The sequence below is a fragment of the Saimiri boliviensis genome, chromosome 1 (assembly GCF_048565385.1).
Source record: "Saimiri boliviensis isolate mSaiBol1 chromosome 1, mSaiBol1.pri, whole genome shotgun sequence".
In the NCBI taxonomy this organism is placed as follows: Eukaryota; Metazoa; Chordata; class Mammalia; order Primates; family Cebidae; genus Saimiri; species Saimiri boliviensis.
In genome coordinates, this window is record NC_133449.1 from 237,669,072 (window position 1) to 237,686,559 (window position 17,488).

Sequence of the window (17,488 nt, forward strand, 5' to 3'; positions counted from 1 at the left end):
TCATGGAAGTATTTTTAGAGCTAGGTGTGTAAAAGATCATGTAATTCAATGGTTTTCAAACTTTTAAAACATATTTAATGCAACAAAACTTCTTTTTCAAATTCTTACAGCCACAATTCAAGGGCTACATATGAAACAATATAAAGTGAATCTCAGAATCTCTTCCCTCTTTTACCTTTCAGTTAGGTTTACTTCTTGAGGAATACTGGTCCCTTTGATACCATGCACACATGCCAATTTGCTCTGCTCCTTATTCTCTGCTGCTGTAACTGGTCCAAGGTTTTTATCTTCCAATTCTGTTGCTTTGGAAGCATTTTTCTCTGTTTCTTAAACAAAAAGCACACTTAAGATATAGACCAAAATAATACAGCTAAAATCCCTATATTAGAATCATATTTCATCTTAAAAGGAAGATCCCTATATAGTGACTCTTCCAAACTTCTCTTAATCCACAGATCAGGCTTACACACATGGTAGAAAGTTCTGGCTAACAGATTTTTGAATAGTAAAACAGATGATTAATAAATCCTGCTCTGCAAATATTTCACTCCAGGCTGCTACAATTGTATCTTTACTTTATGGTACTAGCATCAATAATTAGAAACTCACATACAAAAGAGGCTTAGAGGTGGGTACACGGAGGTTTGGCTAGTTCCACTTTAGAGGAAGTTTTGGGGAAGGAGCTGCACTGCAAAGAATAATATCACAAATGGGGAAAAAAGTCTTCCATACAAAAGAGGTAACTTGAGCCTACATGTTGAGAGACGTTTTAGAAAAGATGATCATTTGTGGTTCTCACGTGTTTTATATCATGTTTAGTGCAACACTAAATACACATGTTTAGTGCAATACCATGAATAACACCATGGGACCCATCCAAAGTACCATTAATGATGCTGGAAGCACTCCCAAGAAATAGAAAAAAGTTGTAACATTTTAAGAAAAAGCTGAATTGCTTGATATGTATTACAGATTGACACCTGCAGTTGTGGTTGCCCACCATTTCAGACAGATGTTTCATCTTATAAACAGATGACATAAACTTTTGGTACTGATAAATACAATGCGGTATTGAAACTGTATTTTCTTTTCCTTATAATTTTCTTCCTTTTATATTTTTTTTGAGACGGGATCTTGCTCTGTTGCCCAGGCTGGAGTGCAGTGGCATGATCACAACTTACGACAGCCTTCATCTTGCAAGCTCAAACCTCCAAGTAGTTGGGACCACAGGTATGTGCTACCACGTCTGGCTTTTAAAAATTATTTTGTAGAGACAAGGTCTCCCTATATTGCCCAAGCTGGTCTCAAAACTCCTGGGCTTATGTGATCTTCCTGCCTCTGCCTCCCAAATAGCTAGGATTTCAGGTGTGCACCTCCACCATGCCTAGCCTGATTTTCTCTTTTCTTTTTTGGAAATGGAGTCTCACTTTGTTGCCCAGGCCAGAGTACAGTGGCATGATCACAGTTCACTGCAACCTCAACCTCCCTGGGCTCAGGTGATACTCCCAACTCAGGCTCCTGAGTAGCTAGGACTACAGGGATGCGCCACCATACCCAGCTGATTTTTTTTTTTTTTTGAGACGGAGTTTCGCTCTTGTTACCCAGGCTGGAGTGCAATGGCGCGATCTCGGCTCACCGCAACCTCCGCCTCCTGGGTTCAGGCAATTCTCCTGCCTCAGCCTCCTGAGTAGCTGGGATTACAGGCACGAGCCACCATGCCCAACTAATTTTTTATATTTTTAGTAGAGACGGGGTTTCACCATGTTGACCAGGATGGTCTCGATCTCTCGACCTCGTGATCCACCGGCCTCGGCCTCCCAAAGTGCTGGGATTACAGGCTTGAGCCACCGTGCCGGGCCAGCTAATTTTTTAAATTTGTAGAGATGGGGTTCTGCTTTGTTGCTCAGCCCAGGCTGGTTTCAATTGAGCTGCCTGCCTTGGCCTCCCAAAGTGCTGAGATTATAGGCATGAGCCACTGTGTCCAGCCCCAGCCTGATTTTCTTAAAAACATTTTCTTTTCTCTATGGCTCAAGGACATCAGTTGAAAAAAAACAGAAAAAAGAAAATTAAAAAAAAAAATTTCTCTAACCTATTTCATCATAAGAATATAGTATATGATACATATAAAATACAAAATATGTGTTAACTATCATATCAATAAAGCTTCATGTCAATGGTAAGCCGTTAGTATGTACGTTTTGGGGGAGTCAAAAGTTATACATAAATACATATTTTTTCAATTCATAAGAGACAGGGTCTGTGCTACCCAGGCTGGTCTTGAACTCCTGGGTTCAAGCCATCCTCCCACCTTGGCCTCCCAAAGTGCTGGAATTACAGGTGTGAGCCATTGCACTCAGCCTATACACAAATTTCTGACTGAATGGAGAGGTCAGTGCCCCTACTTCAAGGGTCAACGAAAGAGAGAGAGAAAGAGAGAGAGAGAGAGAGAGAGAGAGAGAGAGAGAGAGAGAATAAAAGGACAAAAAATTGATCAAACAAATCAGCAAAATGGTACCAATTAGTAAAACCACTTGGTAGATGTATGGATATTTATTTTACAGCCCATCTTACTTTTTAATTTGAAACTATTTTATAATAAGTTAAAACAATTTAATGACCAAATATTTCTTTGAAATGTTAATGTAATTTCTTGTGTCAAAATGATTTTGCAATTTCTAAGAGAATAAAATTTACCTCTTTGAAAACCATTCCAAGCTCATGGTTAGGAAGAATAAATATTGTGAAAATGGCCATACTGCCCAAAGTAATTTATAGATTTAACGCTATCCCCATCAAGCTACCAATGACCCTCTTCACAGAACTGGAAAAAACCACCTTAAACTTCATACGGAACCAAAAGAGAGCCCGCATAGCCAATACAATTCTAAGCAAAAAGAACAAAGCTGGAGGCATCATGATACCTGACTTCAAACTATACTACAAGGCTACAGTAATCAAAACCAACATGGTACTTGTACCAAAACAGAGATATAGACCAATGGAACAGAACAGAGGCCTCGAAGGCAACGCCACACATCTACAGCCATCTGATCTTTGACAAACTGCACAAAAACAAGCAACGGGGAAAGAATTCCCTGTTTAATAAATGGTATTGGGAAAACTGGCTAGCCACATGCAGAAAGCAGAAACTGGATCCCTTCCTGACACCTTACACTAAAATTAACTCCAGATGGATTAAAGACTTAAACATAAAACCTAACACCATAAAAACTCTAGAAGGCCGGGTGTGGTGGCTCAAGCCTGTAATCCCAGCACTTTGGGAGGCTGAGGCGGGTGGATCATGAGGTCGAGAGATCGAGACCATCCTGGTCAACATGGTGAAACCCCGTCTCTACTAAAAATACAAAAAATTAGCTGGGCATGGTGGCGCGTGCCTGTAATCCCAGCTACTCAGGAGGCTGAGGCAGGAGAATTGCCTGAACCCAGGAGGCAGAGGTTGCAGTGAGCCGAGATTGCGCCATTGCACTCCAGCCTGGGCAACAAGAGCAAAACTCCATCTCAAAAAAACAAAACTCTAGAAGAAAACCTAGGTAAAACCATTCAGGACATAGGCATAGGCAAGGACTTCACGACTAAAACACTGAAAACATTGGCAACAAAAGCCAAAATAGACGAATGGGATCTAATTAAACTCCAGAGCTTCTGCACAGCAAAAGAAACAATCACTAGAGTGAATCAGCAATCTACAGAATGGGAAAAAATGTTTGCAATCTACACATCTGACAAAGGGCTAATATCCAGAATCTACAAAGAACTAAAAGAAATTTATAAGAAAACAAACAAATCTATTCAAAAGTGGGTGAAAAATATGAACAGACACTTTTCAAAAGAAGACATATGTGAGGCCAACAAAAATATGAAAAAATGCTCATCATCACTGGACATTAGAGAAATGCAAATCAAAACTACTTTGAGATGCTATCTAACACCAGTTAGAATGGCAATCATTAGAAAACAGATGCTGGAGAGGATATGGAGAAATAGGAATACTTTTACGCTGTTGGTGGGAGTGTAAATTATTTCAACCATTGTGGAAGACAGTGTGGTGATTCCTCAAGGACCTAAAAAGAGAAATTCCATTTGACCTAGCAATCTCATTACTGGGTATATATATCCAAAGGATTATACACTGTTCTGTTATAAAGACACATGCACATATATGTTCACTGCAGCACTGTTTACAATAGCGAAGACTTGGAGCCAATCCAAATGCCCATCAATGATAGACTGGACAGGGAAAATGTGGCACATATACACCACGGAATACTATGCAGCCATAAAAAACGATGAGTTTATGTCCTTTGTAGGGACATGGATGAAACTGGAAACCATCATTCTCAGCAAACTGACATAAGAACAGAAAATCAAACGCCGCACGTTCTCACTCATAGGCAGGTGTTGAACAATGAGAACACATGGACACAGGGAGGGGAGCGTCACATACTGAGGTCTGTTGTCCAGGACTAGGGGAGGGACAGTGGAGGGTAGGGAGTTGGGGAGGGATAACATGGGGAGAAATGCCAGATATAGGTGATGGGGATGGAGGCAGCAAACCACATTGCTATGTATGTACCTATGCAACAATCCTGCATGTTCTTCACATGTACCCCAGAACCTAAAGTGCAATAAAATATATATATTTAAAAATATATATATTATAATAATAATAAAATTTACCTCTTTGAGCTTCCGGTTCTTCCCCTTTCGTTACACACAAACTGGAAACTTCCTGATAATCATCTAACCTGTTGGTCCCTAAAATCTTCTCAAGATTTGGTTTAGGCTTAGCAAATCTACTTATTCTCGAATTACTGGTCACTTTAGAAGTTGTATTCCTAAAAACAGAAGATAGAGAAATTTATGAATCACGTTACATGTTGCTCTTTCACGTTAATACCATCTATCTAGCACTGATAAAGTGAAATGACCAACCTGTTAGATGCCACATTGTCTACAAGTGTTCATGCATTAATACTAAAACTACAAAGTAGTAACTTTACTAGAGGTCTTGAGAAGAGAATTTAGTCTGTATTTGTAAAACAGACCATTTACATAAAACTATTTCATTAACGCTTCAAAGACACACAACACTCACTACTATAATTTAAATATGCAAACCATTAACCTAAAATCAAAATCAATCTTTAAAGAGTAAGAAATTAGCATTGCCTACTTCACATTTACAAGCATTACTCAAAGCTATTAACTAATTTGATGGCGGTTTTACTAATATGTATTAGTTGAATACTAAAATAATACTAAAATAAACCTGGTTGGTGTAGCATTCTCCTTTACGTTCTCCATTAAACTAGTTTCTTTTCTGGAACTTTGCTCCTCCAATACAATCTTGTTTTCTTCAAATGATGCAAGAGATGTAGTAATGACAGGTGAAGAAAGCTCCTGACATTCATGAACAATTCTGTGATTTACATTATCTAGACTAAAAGGAATATGGCTTTTATCCTTTGAATGAACATGAGGAAGTATACATACTCCTACTGAAGAAAAAAAAAAAAACAGAAAATTAAAACAAACCAAATTACAGATGCTCAAAATAAATTCCTCAACATTTAGTAACTGTAAAATTCTGTATTATTAAAGTTTGCTTTATTTGCGCAGCAGCAATAGAAAAAGATAAAAAAATATAAATATAATAAAAGTTTGCTCTTGTTGGTTATAAATTTAAATTTATGCTCTCCTATTTCATGCCAGGGATTTGACCTATTGTGATCTTAATAATTCCTTTTTTTTCTTTTTTTGAGACGGAGTCTCACTCTGCTGCCCAGGCTGGAGTGCAATGGCACGATCTCAGCTCACTGCAACCTCTGCCTCTCGGGTTGAAGTGATTTTCCTGCCTCAGCCTGCCGATTGGCTGCGATTACAGGCATGCGCCACCATACCCGGCTAATTTTTGTATTTTTAGTAGAGACAGGGTTTCACCATTTATTGGCCAGGCTGGTCTTGAACTCCTGACTTCGTGATCCACCCACCTTGCCTCCCAAAGTGCTGGGATTATATAGGTGTGAGTCACCACGCCTGGCCGAGCCTAATAATTCTTATAGACTAAAATTTTATTCAATTATAAGTAAAAATGAGTCTTTTTGTTACTTTCGGTAATTATATAATCTCAGATAGATTTCAAGTTAGATAGCACTGCCATCATTTACAATTTTTAAAACCTTATGTTCTATATATACTTTATGTTCCATACATTATTGACAGGTTCCACTGCAATACTCTCCCACTAAGAAAGGAGCCCCACACAGAACACAAATCAAGAGATTTTCCTGATAAATATGTCTCCAAGCCTAAAAGTCTAATACTATCTATTTTTAAGATGGGGTGTTACTTTGTTGCCCAGGCTGGAGTGCAGTGGCATGATCTCAGCTCACTGCAGCCTCAACCTCCTGAGCTCAAGCGATCCTCCCACCTAGCTTCCCTAGCAGCTGGGACTACAGGTGTGCACCACCATGCCTGGCTCATTTTCTGTATTTTTTTGTAGAGACGGGGTACCACCATGTTGCTCAAGCTGGTCTTAAACTCCTGAGATCAAGCAATCACCAGCCTCGGCCTCCCAAAGTGCTGGGATTACAGGCATGAGCTGCCATGTTCAGCCTAAAAGTCTAATACTTAAAATGAATGGAGGCTGGGCACAGTGGCTCACACCTGTAATACCAGCAGTTCAGGAGGCCAAGGCGGGTGGATCACCTAAGGTCAGGAATTTGAGACCAGCCTGACCAAGAAGGTGAAACCCTATCTCTTTTAAAAATACAAAAATTAGCCGGGCATGGTAGCAGGCAACTGTAATCCCAACTACTCAAGAAGCTGAGACAGGAGAATTGCTTGACCTTGGGAGGCAGAGGTTGCAAAGAGCCAAGATCGTGCCTTGCATTCCAGCCTATGTAACAAAAGTGAAACTCCATCTCGAATGAATGAATGAATGAATGAATGGTAGACTACTCATAACCAGGCAAAATAATTACCAGGAATAATATAATTATTCATTTCATGTAGTTAAAAGATACTGAGATTGGCCAGGCACGGTGGCTCATGCCTGTAATCCCAGCAATTTGGGAGGCCGAGGCGGGCGGATCATCAGGAATACAAGACCAGCCTGACCAAGATGGTGAAACCCCGTCTCTACTAAAAATACAAAAATTAGCTGGGTGTGGTGGTGTACACCTAAAATCCTAGCTACTCGGGAGGCTAAGGCAGGAGAATCACTTGAACCTGAGAGGCGGAGGTTGCAGTGAGCAGATCGCGCCACTGCACTGCAGCCTGGATGACAGACCGAGACTCCATCTCAAAAAGAAAAAAAAAAAAAACTGAGATGGTAAAGATTTATTACTTGTCTGTGATTTCCGTCTGATAAATTAAGAATCTTGGTTGATATATCTTTTGGCTCTGTCCAGATTGAGAACAGTTAAAATTATTTTAAAATTATTTCAATGAGTTCTATTGCCTCTTTATGCTGTATTTGTCATCTAATTGTGAATACCATCCCAAGGAGCAACTCCTTTGTTATAAGACACATGTATAAAGTGATCAGTGATCAATGAGCTCATTAACCAATCATGTTCATGATGGTAAAGGTAGTATTCACTAGGCAACTATTCCATGAATACAAATTATTCTTAATAAACCAAGTGCACGATCTAGAATGAGCTGTCGCTACACCTAAACAGTAGTAAAATAACAGGTGAATCAATACACACATACCACCTTTTACGGAAGAACAACAAAATGAAGACAACTTCAAATGTAAAAGGGTTATTACCAAATGTGGGTATAATTTCCTAAAAGTTAGATATTAGAAGTTTCTATTTTTGGTAGGACTTAGCTTTCATTCTTACCATCATCCTGTTCAGTACTGATCTCTGACTGCAATACTAGATCTCCCATTGTAAGTAAAGTTATTGCAGCTTCGGTGCTTCCATCATTGGTACCTTGTGAGGAAATTTATCGACATTAAAACAGAAGAACAAATCTGGAAATCTGTTGACTTAAAAAAGATTTTTAATTGAGGTGTTTCTCTCCTAGTATCAGGTTCCAATATCCTCTGAATCATCATTCCTTTACTAGGGTAGTCTTTTGCTCAGGTGATACGCTATAAATAAATCATCACTGTTGGTTTTGACTCACTGACCATGCCACCCTCCCATTAAATAATATCTTCAAGGAAAATGCTCCCCAATTTGTGCAGATCCAGAGGAAATGCTCAAATACTTCTTATTTAAACATTTAACTTTTAATTCACTTTCTAAAATAACATTCTAAGAATCCACATTTCTCACAGATATAACATAATCAGTAGGTGAATCTTTTGGTTAAAACTCTCCAGCAAACTGATTCATTTATTATCCCCCTATTATATCATTGTACTAGTGTTAAGCAAGGTAGTCTTAGCAGTTCCCTTGATAACAGTTACCTGGCTCATCTTGGATATGTTCACCTGTGGTCATTTCCTAAAAAAGAAAAAATTAATTAACATCTTAAATATTTACCCAAACATGTTCTGTTTTTCAACATGCACTACATTTTTAGAGGTCTTTCCATACTTTTCATTACAACAGTGTAAACTGGTTTGTCTTTTTTTTTTTTAGAAGTGAAAGGTCTCACATATTTATTACTGAACCCAGGCAACCAAAACCCTTTTTTTTTTTAAACATGAATAATGGAAGCACTGTGGGTCGTACTAACTAATGCCTTCATAACAGATACAGAACGGAATCTGTTCAAACGTTTCCAGATAGCTTGGTTTGGTAACACGATCGTGACCTTCAGGCAGCGTAAGCATGGGTGCCGTCGCATGCGTAATTTCTTACAGACCAAGCCTGGTTCTTCTCCAGTGTCTCCTTCTGGAGTTGTACCTGATTTTATTACCAGTTTTCATCCGAATCCACTGGGGCATGGGACGATTTTGCTTTTGTTTCTTGGCCAGGAATCGCTTAATCCTGAAAGTCTTGTGAGAAGACATGGCGAGAAACGGGGTAAAGCACAAACCGCGACGGCGGAGAAAGGAAGAGAGCGGTTTGTCTTAATTTATAATTATTCACCAAATTTCACCAGCAAGAACAGAAATTAATTTAAAGGCCAAATTCTTGTGTCTCTTGCTCCTGATTTTATCTTTTTTTCTGTATTATGTGCAAATTTTAACTCTGATCATATTGCTATATACATCTACCATTCTTACTTTACTTTTTCATTTTCATAATCCTTCAACTCTAGTCATATCTGTTGCCGATTTTTACCCAATGGAAACCAAGGCCTGAAGGGTATTGCAAAATTGGTATACTACTACGTAGCTTAAAACTTAAATGCATTTTAATAAATTAAGAAGTTATAAAATCAATGTAAAGGGCGACAACTTGAGAAGCTTCATTGACCCACTCCTTAGGGAAACTGATTTAAAAAACAAAACGTTTGAAAGCCTCTGAAAATGATCCTAATGACAAAAAGCAAATAAATAAATACCTATTCAAGAAAATCTGAAAATTTGCTAACAAAGGTGAGAGTCTATGTGAACCAAAACTGCTCTCTCTCTCTCTTTCCTCTCAGCTCAGTGTGGCAGAGACTTCACTTCAAACTGCTGCACCAAAAAAAACAAGGCCCCCTGTTCCCAAGTTCCCACCTGGAGAGCATTTTTCCCTAGGGGAGCAGGACTTCAGGTCCTGACATCACAAGAAAAGTACAGACCAATATCTATTATGAATATGGATATAAAAATCATCAATAAAATAGGAGCAAACTGAATCCAGCAATGTATAAAAATTAGACATTACGACCCTAGAATTTATCCTGGGGAAGCAAGGTTGGTTTAACCTCCAAAAATCAATACAATAAAAAACAAAATTCACATGATCATCTCAATAGATCAAGTAAAAGTACATGACAAATTCTAACTCTCTTTAACGACAAGAACATTCAACAAACTAGGAATAGAAGGTAACTTATTTAACTTGGTAAAGGACAGCTATGAAAAACCCATGGCTAACATCATACGTAATGATAAGACTGGATGGGATGAGTGGTAGCAGCCAGACCGCCCAGCTCTGAGAAGACCTCAGCATGGTGTGGCTCACAGGCACCCAGCATGCACCCTTCGCCGGGCTGCAGGATGCCCAAGAGGAAGATCAGCTCAGCAGAAGGGCAGTGAAGGAAAGAGCCCAAGATGAGACTGGTATGACTATCAGCTAAACCTCCTCCTGCCAAAGTGGAAACAAAGCCAAAAAAGAAAGCAGGAAAGGATAAATCTCCAGACAAAAATGTGCAAACGAAAGAAAAAAGGGGAACAAAGGGAAAACAGACCAAAGTGGCTAACCACGAAACTAGATTTGCCTACATAAAACTAAGAAACAGAAACCAAGGAGAGTCCAACCTCTGATGAAGTCCGACAGAAAAAAACCCAAGTCCAATTAATACAGAGCATGTCTTACCAACAGTCTGTCTCCCTTCTTGTACATTCCAGAGGAATGTTTTTATAAACTATTTCATAATTGCAAGCTTTTTAGTAACTCTAGAAACACTTTTAAGAAGAAGGGAGGCCAGGCATGGTGGGTCATGCCAGTAATCCCTGCACTTTGGAGGCCAAGGAGGGTGGATCACCTGAGGTCAGGAGTTCAAGACCAGCCTGACCAAATGTTGAAACCTCGTCTTTAAAAAAAAAAAAAGAAGAAGGGAATCCCACCTCATTCCATTTTTTAAGTGTAAATGTTTTCAAGAGGTAAAAATCATTTGCCATTGTATATTTTTTGGTGCAATCAGAAATAGTGTGGGATATTGAATTATGGGAGGCTCTGACTATCCTGGGTATCAGCTTAACATTCCACCATATTAACTGGAATATGGAGTCACAGTCCTATATCTGATGTCTTGAAATTTTATTCCCATGGTTTGGTTCTGTTTTGTTGGAGACAACAGTCTTGCTCTGATGCCCAGACTGGAGTGCAATGGTGGCGACGACAGCTCACTGCAACCTCACCCTCCTGGGCCAAGGCAATCCTTCTGCCTCAGCCTCCAGAGTAGCTGGGACCACAGGCACATGCCACCATGCCCAGTCAACTTTTAGAAAATATGTTTTTTACAAAAACATATTTGTAGAGAGAGGGTCTCCCTATGTTGCCCAGGCTAGTCTTGAACTACTGGACACATGCTATCCTCTCACCTCCCAAAATACTGGGATTACAGGCATGAGCCACCTCACCTGGGCCCATGTTGTTTTTTAGTAAAATTGCTTCCTAAAGAAAACCACTCCTTGATCATGGCTTTCCCTGTCAGAATTGTGTGTGCTCTTTAAGTCTTTGGTTGCGGTAGTCCTGTTTTCCTAACAACTTTGTTAGTGTGCTGTGAAAGATTGAAAATTTGAGTATGTAGTATATATGCTATTAAATTGTAAATTGTGGAAGTATTTAACAGCCTATCAACATGTAAGAATGCTGGTACTTGATAGCCTTTTAATGAAAAGTTGCCTCCAAATTTTTCTTTTTTTTTTTTTGAGACGGAGTTTTTGCTCTTCTTACCCAGGCTGGAGTGCAATGGCACGATCTCGGCTCACCGCAACCTCCGCCTCCTGGGTTCAGGCAATTCTCCTGCCTCAGCCTCCTGAGTAGCTGGGATTAAAAAAAAAAAAAAAAAAAAAAAGCTGGGTATGGTGGCACACACCTATAGTCCCAGTTACTTGGGATGCTGAATGGATAGGATCATTTATGCCCAGGAGGTCAAGGCTTCAGTATGCTACAATTACTACACTCTAGTTTGGGTGACAATGCAAGGCTGTCTGAAAAAAAACAATAAAAAAAATCCAAAAAGTCAAATAAGGAGTGCTGGCAAGAACATGGAAGAACAGGAACCCTGATAAACTGTTGGTGGGGAAGTAAAATGGTATAGCTGCTTCGGAAAACAGTTAGGCAGTTGGTCAAATGATGAAACATAGAGTTACCATATGACCCAGCAATTATATTTCTAGAAACGTAGCCAAGAGACTCTGGGTGCGGTGGCTCATGCTTGTAATCCCAGCACTTTGGGAGGCCAAGGCAGGCGGATCACAGGTCAGGAGCTCGAGACTTCCCTGGCCAACATGGTGAAACCCCATCTCTATTAAAAATACAATGGGTATGGTAGCACATGCCTGTAATCCTAGCTACTCAGGAGGCTGAGGCAGGGGGATCATTTGAACCAGGGAAGCGGAGGTTGCAGTGAGCCAAGATTATACCACGGCACTCCAGCCTGGGAGGAAGTCCACCTCAAAAAAAAAAAAAAAGTACCCAAGAGAAATAAAAACATATATCCACACAAACACTTCTACATGAATGTTTACAGCAGCATTATATATACCAGACAAAAAATCAAAATAATCCAAATATTCATGAATGAATGAATGGATAAACCAAATTAGCATATCCTTATGAAACATTACTTGGCTACAAAAAGTAATGAAGTACTACTACATGCTACAACATAAATGAACAGTAAAAATGTTACAATAGGCGAAAGAAGTCAGACAGGAATGATCAGATTTTATAATTTCATGTCTAAGAAATGTCCAGAACAAGCTAATCTATAAAGGCAAAATGCAAATTATTGGTTCCCTAGGCCAGGGAGGTTTGAGAAAAAATGAGTAGTGACTGCTAATGAGGTTTCTTTTTGAGGTGATGAAAACATCCTCACAGTGACTATGATAATGTTTACACAACACTAGAAATGACTGAATTGTACACTTTAAATGATGGGTAAATCATATGGTGTGTGAATTATACGTCAATAAAGCTGTTTTTTTAAAAGTTACAATTTCAAGCCTCTACTTGCAAAGGCAAATAAATACCAATAATGGAAGAGTACCAAATAAAATGCAACAAAATGTATTTTAACTAGTTTACATTTAGCATAAATTTAATGCAATTGAATTTTAATGTAAAAGTCTGAGGATATTAAGAGCTCTGCCCACAAACAAAATCAATGCTTTCACTAGTTTTTTAACTATTCAGACTAACAGCTCCTTATATAAGAGAAATTAGCTAAGAATTGTTTGTAAACCTAAAGATATCAAAATAAACCTCCAGTCTTTTCCAAGTAAACAAAGAATAAAAGGCCAAAACATATTAAAATGGATACTTACAAATGATGGTGCATTCAAATTCTCTTGTTTCATTTCTTCAGTAGTCACATCTGTGTTTGGGAGCTGATGTTCAACAACAGCTATGGATCCTACATCTGGGACATTCACAGTTATTTCAAGCTGTCAAAATAAATTTTATCATTTCATTTTGGCATATTATGGAGAGCAAAAGAAAACCTCATCTTCCACATGAATAAGATTAAATGCTAAAATAAAGAAATAATCCATATTCATACATAACTTAAAAAATGAAAAGGAGTAATTATTATATTGACTGACAGCAACGTGGCAAAAGTAAAACATTTAAAATTTTTGAGGGGGCTGTGACCATTACAACCAGTAAGCAAGCTTTCTAAGACTCATCTTCTTACTGCCTGGCATTTCATTTTCCGTTTTCTTCACTTCGGCCTTACTTTCCCCTAATTTCTCTGATCAGTCTGTTAACAATTATAGAGAGCTTCCTAAAAACAAAAGGGCTAGGGGTATAGGGATATAAAGTCAAAGAAGACAAGTTTGGTCCCTATCCTCAATGAAGTCACGATCCTACAGAAAATTATACATGTAGTCAACTAACAATACACTGTCATAAATGCTATCTATAATGTGTTGAAGGCCCCCTACAAATATTTATCATACCACCACCACTACCCCAACTCCGCTCTCCCACAACCCCAAAGCCTGCATGATTTTTGATAGCCAGGGCATCAGCCACGTAAAATAAGAAGTTCACTCACATTTATTCTTCATTTTTCAGTCCTATTTGTTAAAGAGCCCTGTAATCTGAGCACTAAAAAGGTATTTACCTACTAGAATATATATAATACACTCTGGTTCTTATTGTCTTAATTTTTTTGTTTTTCTTTTGTTATTTTTAGGCAGGGTCTCACTCCTGTCACCCCAGCTGCTGTGGTGTGATGACAGCCACTACGCCGAGGCCTACTGTCTTATTAACAGAAAGAAGAGTATAAAAGGTTGTATGGGTGAGTAGAAACTGTGAGTACAGAGTCAAGTCTGAGAATTTGCCTTCAAGACATATATATATATATATATATATATATATTTTTTTTTTTTTTTTTTTTTTTGAGACATGGTCTCAATCTATCATCCAAGCCAGGGTACAGTGGCACCATCAGGGCTCACTACAGCCTCGATCTCTTAGGATCAAGCAATCTTCCCGCCTCAGCACCCCAAAGTAGCTGGGACTACAGATATGTGTCACCATGCCTGATTAATTTTTATATTTTTTGTAAAGAACAGGTTTCACTCTGGCTGGTCTTGAACTCCTGCACTCAGCGATCTGCCCACCTTGGCTTCCCAAAGTGCTGGGACTATGGGCATGAGCAACTGTGTCCAGCCAACATATTTGCTATAATTACATTTGTATGTGCCACATCTGATTCCTCAGACACAAAATTTAGAGAAAAATCTTTGATAGTTTCTAGTAGGACTGGAATGAACTAAAAAATTCAAGCGAGTGCAGGGAACCGTAGTTCAAGTTACTCAGGAGACTGAGGTGGGGAGGGTCACTTGAGCCCAGGAGTTTGAGGCCAGCCTGGTATAGCAAGATCTTGTCTCTTTAAAAAATGAATTTAAAAGCAATAGGCCGGGAGCCGTGGCTTATACCTGTAATTCCAGCACTTTGGGAGGCTGAGGCAGGTAGACTGCTTGAGCTCAGGAGTTTGAGACTAGCCTGGGCAACATGGTGAAACCCAGTCTCTACCAAAATTAACAACAACAACAAAAAATTAGCCAGGCATGGTCATGTGCACCTGTAGTCCCAGCTACTCAGGAGGCTGAGGTGGGAGGACTGCTTGAGCCTGCGAGGTGGAGGTTGTAGCAAGCTGAGATTGTGCCACTGCACTCCAGCCTGGGCAACAGAGTGAGACCCTCTCTCAAAAAAAAAAAAAAAAGAAAGAAAGAAAGAAAGAAAAAGAAATATGATTTAAAAATTTTTAAAGTTCAGGTGATTTGAGAAGAAAAATACTTTTTGAAGAGTTGGGACTGGATGGGAAGAGGGAATATTCTATAAAGTAATTTAAGTTGTTTTTTTAAGCATTATACAGTTTATTTTTTTAAAAAGACTTATAATTCACATAACATACAATTCACCCACTTAAGGTGTACAATTCAATTTATTTTGAGCTATTCTCACAGATACATGCAAATCATCACCACATTCAAATGTGGAACACTTTCATCACTTCAGAAATAAACCTTATACCCATTAGCTATCTCTCGCTTAATCTCTTTCTTCCCCATCTCCCAATCCCTAAGCAACCACTAATCTACTTTCTATCTCTGTGGATTTCCTTATTTTGGACATTTCATATGAATGGAATCATATAGTATGTGATGTTTTGTAACTAGCTTCTTTCACTTGGCATAAGGTTTTTAAAATTCAACCATGTTGTGACACGTATCAATAATTTATATTCCTTTATGGCTGAAAAACATTGCATTGTATTTCAATACTTCCTTCTCCTCCTGTTGTCTAGGCTACAATGCAGTGGCACAATTGTAGCTCACTGTAACCTCAAACTCCTGGGCTCAAGCAATCCTCCCCACTCAGCGTTCTGAGTAGCTGGGATTATAGATATGCACCAACACATCTGGCTAATTTAATGACTGAATGTAGAGACAGGGTCTTGCTATGTTGCACAGGCTGGTCTTGAACTCCTGGCCTCAACTGATCCTCCTGCCTCAGCCTCCCAAAGCACTCGTATTACAGACACAAGCCACCACCCCTGGCCTTTCAAGGCTTTTTAAAGGAAATTTTTTCTAACATATAAATGAATTTCCCTATTTAGTAGACTGGTCATAAGGAACAGAATTTAAGGAAAGCTTTGTTCAATTATTATGATTAATGCTATTTAAAAAGATAGCCTTTATAGGCTGGGTTCGGTGGCTCATGCCTGTAATCCCAGCATTCTGGGAGGCTGAGGTAGGCAGATTACCTGAGGTCAGGAGTTCGAGACCAGCCTGGCCAATCTGGCAAAACCCCTTCTCTACTAAAAATATAAAAAATTAGCCAGGTGTGGTGGTGGGCACCTGTAATCCTAGCTACTCAGAAGGCTGAGGCGGGAGAATCGCTTGAACTCAGGAGTGCCAAGATTGTACCATTGCACTCCAGCCTGGGAAACAAGAGTGAAACTCTGCTTAAAAAAAAAAATTTTTTTTAATTTTAAAAAGAAGAAAGCCTGTATTAATTCAAGGATACAGTCTGGAATTTAATTTTCAGAAATTAATTTCTGATAACAGTTTTCACCAGCAATTTGCCTTCACTCAAAGAAATAAAAATACAAAATATATAGTTTTCACTAGCAATTTGCCTTCACTCAAAGAAATAAAAACACAAAATATATAGCTAAACGAACTCTCATGCACCATTAACCAGAAGTCTTTCCACAAAATTACCCTTCCTTCTGCATTTTCTTGGATTCACATAATGCTTACATTCACTCTTTACTCTGTTCTTTACTTTGAATTGTAAGAAACAACCTCATTTTGCATCATTTAAATTAGCTTCAAACATATTATTAATTCATTTACTCTAAAACATTTAACAGGTTATTAACATTGGATAAAATAAAAGGTTTTAATTTCCCTTCATAAATGTGACTTTACAGATTCAGGAGATCCATTAATTCTTTTTTTTTTTTTGAGACGGAGTTTCGCTCTTGTTACCCAGGCTGGAGTGCAATGGCGCGATCTTGGCTCACCGCAACCTCCACCTCCTGGGTTCAGGCAATTCTCCTGCCTCCGCCTCCCTAGTAGCTGGGACTACCGGCGTGTGCCACCATGCCCAGCTAATTTTTGTATTCTTAGTAGAGACGGGGTTTCACCATGTTGACCAGGATGGTCTCGATCTCTTGACCTCGTGATCCACCCGCCTCGGCCTCCCAAAGTGCTGGGATTACAGGCGTGAGCCACCGTGCCCGGCCGATCCATTAATTCTTAATGGAATTAAATTAACATTTAAAGTTTACCTTAATTATCTTAAACATTAATTGTTTAATGTTTCTTACTACTTCTTTTATTGTCACCACTATCTTAGTTAACTCTGATTCGTTTCAAATGACTTAGAGACTATCATGAATGCTTACACAAAACTGACTCAGATATGCTGCTCAGTAAGCCAAAGGAATAACTTAAAAGTGAGGCAGAACAGAAAACTATGAAGTTACAAAGTTGGAATGGAAGACTGAGAGGCAAAAGTGTAAGGAAGCTACTTCACAACCATTAGGATGGTTACTATCAAAACTTAAAACATAACTTCTATTGTTGAGGATGTAGAGAAACTGGAATGCTTGTACACTGTTGAGAGGGATGTAAAATGATACAGCCCAATGAAAA

The 17,488-nt window shown here is 38.9% G+C and overlaps 2 protein-coding genes and 1 pseudogene across 6 annotated transcripts in view; 1 reads left to right on the forward strand and 2 right to left on the reverse strand.

Annotated features, from left to right (window-relative positions):
* The window catches only part of BDP1 (BDP1 general transcription factor IIIB subunit), a 121,924-nt gene that overhangs the window by 21,830 nt on the left and 82,606 nt on the right, over window positions 1-17,488 (reverse strand). For all 5 annotated transcript variants that reach the window (XR_012513507.1, XR_012513508.1, XM_074384929.1 and 2 more), the window contains exons 26-31: window positions 13,136-13,255; window positions 8,450-8,486; window positions 7,875-7,967; window positions 5,291-5,519; window positions 4,699-4,856; window positions 176-326 (exon numbers count right to left, since the gene is read on the reverse strand). Coding sequence is in view for 3 of the 5 variants with exons in the window: in XM_074384929.1 (XP_074241030.1) it covers window positions 176-326; window positions 4,699-4,856; window positions 5,291-5,519; window positions 7,875-7,967; window positions 8,450-8,486; window positions 13,136-13,255 (788 nt within the window). In the remaining 2 variants the exon portion in view is untranslated. The remainder of the gene's footprint in view (window positions 1-175; window positions 327-4,698; window positions 4,857-5,290; window positions 5,520-7,874; window positions 7,968-8,449; window positions 8,487-13,135; window positions 13,256-17,488) is intronic.
* Window positions 8,493-13,129, reverse strand: LOC120364344 (large ribosomal subunit protein eL39-like). The gene has a single exon (XM_074384949.1). It carries the CDS (start codon window positions 8,996-8,998, stop codon window positions 8,843-8,845), a length of 156 nt encoding a protein of 51 aa, XP_074241050.1. The 5' UTR covers window positions 8,999-13,129; the 3' UTR covers window positions 8,493-8,842.
* Window positions 10,139-10,505, forward strand: LOC120363309 (non-histone chromosomal protein HMG-14 pseudogene; annotated as a pseudogene).

Coding starts and splice junctions, on each gene's coding strand:
- LOC120364344 (XM_074384949.1), bottom strand. CDS start 8,998: ATGTCTTCTCACAAGACTTTCAGGATTAAGCGATTCCTGGCCAAGAAA.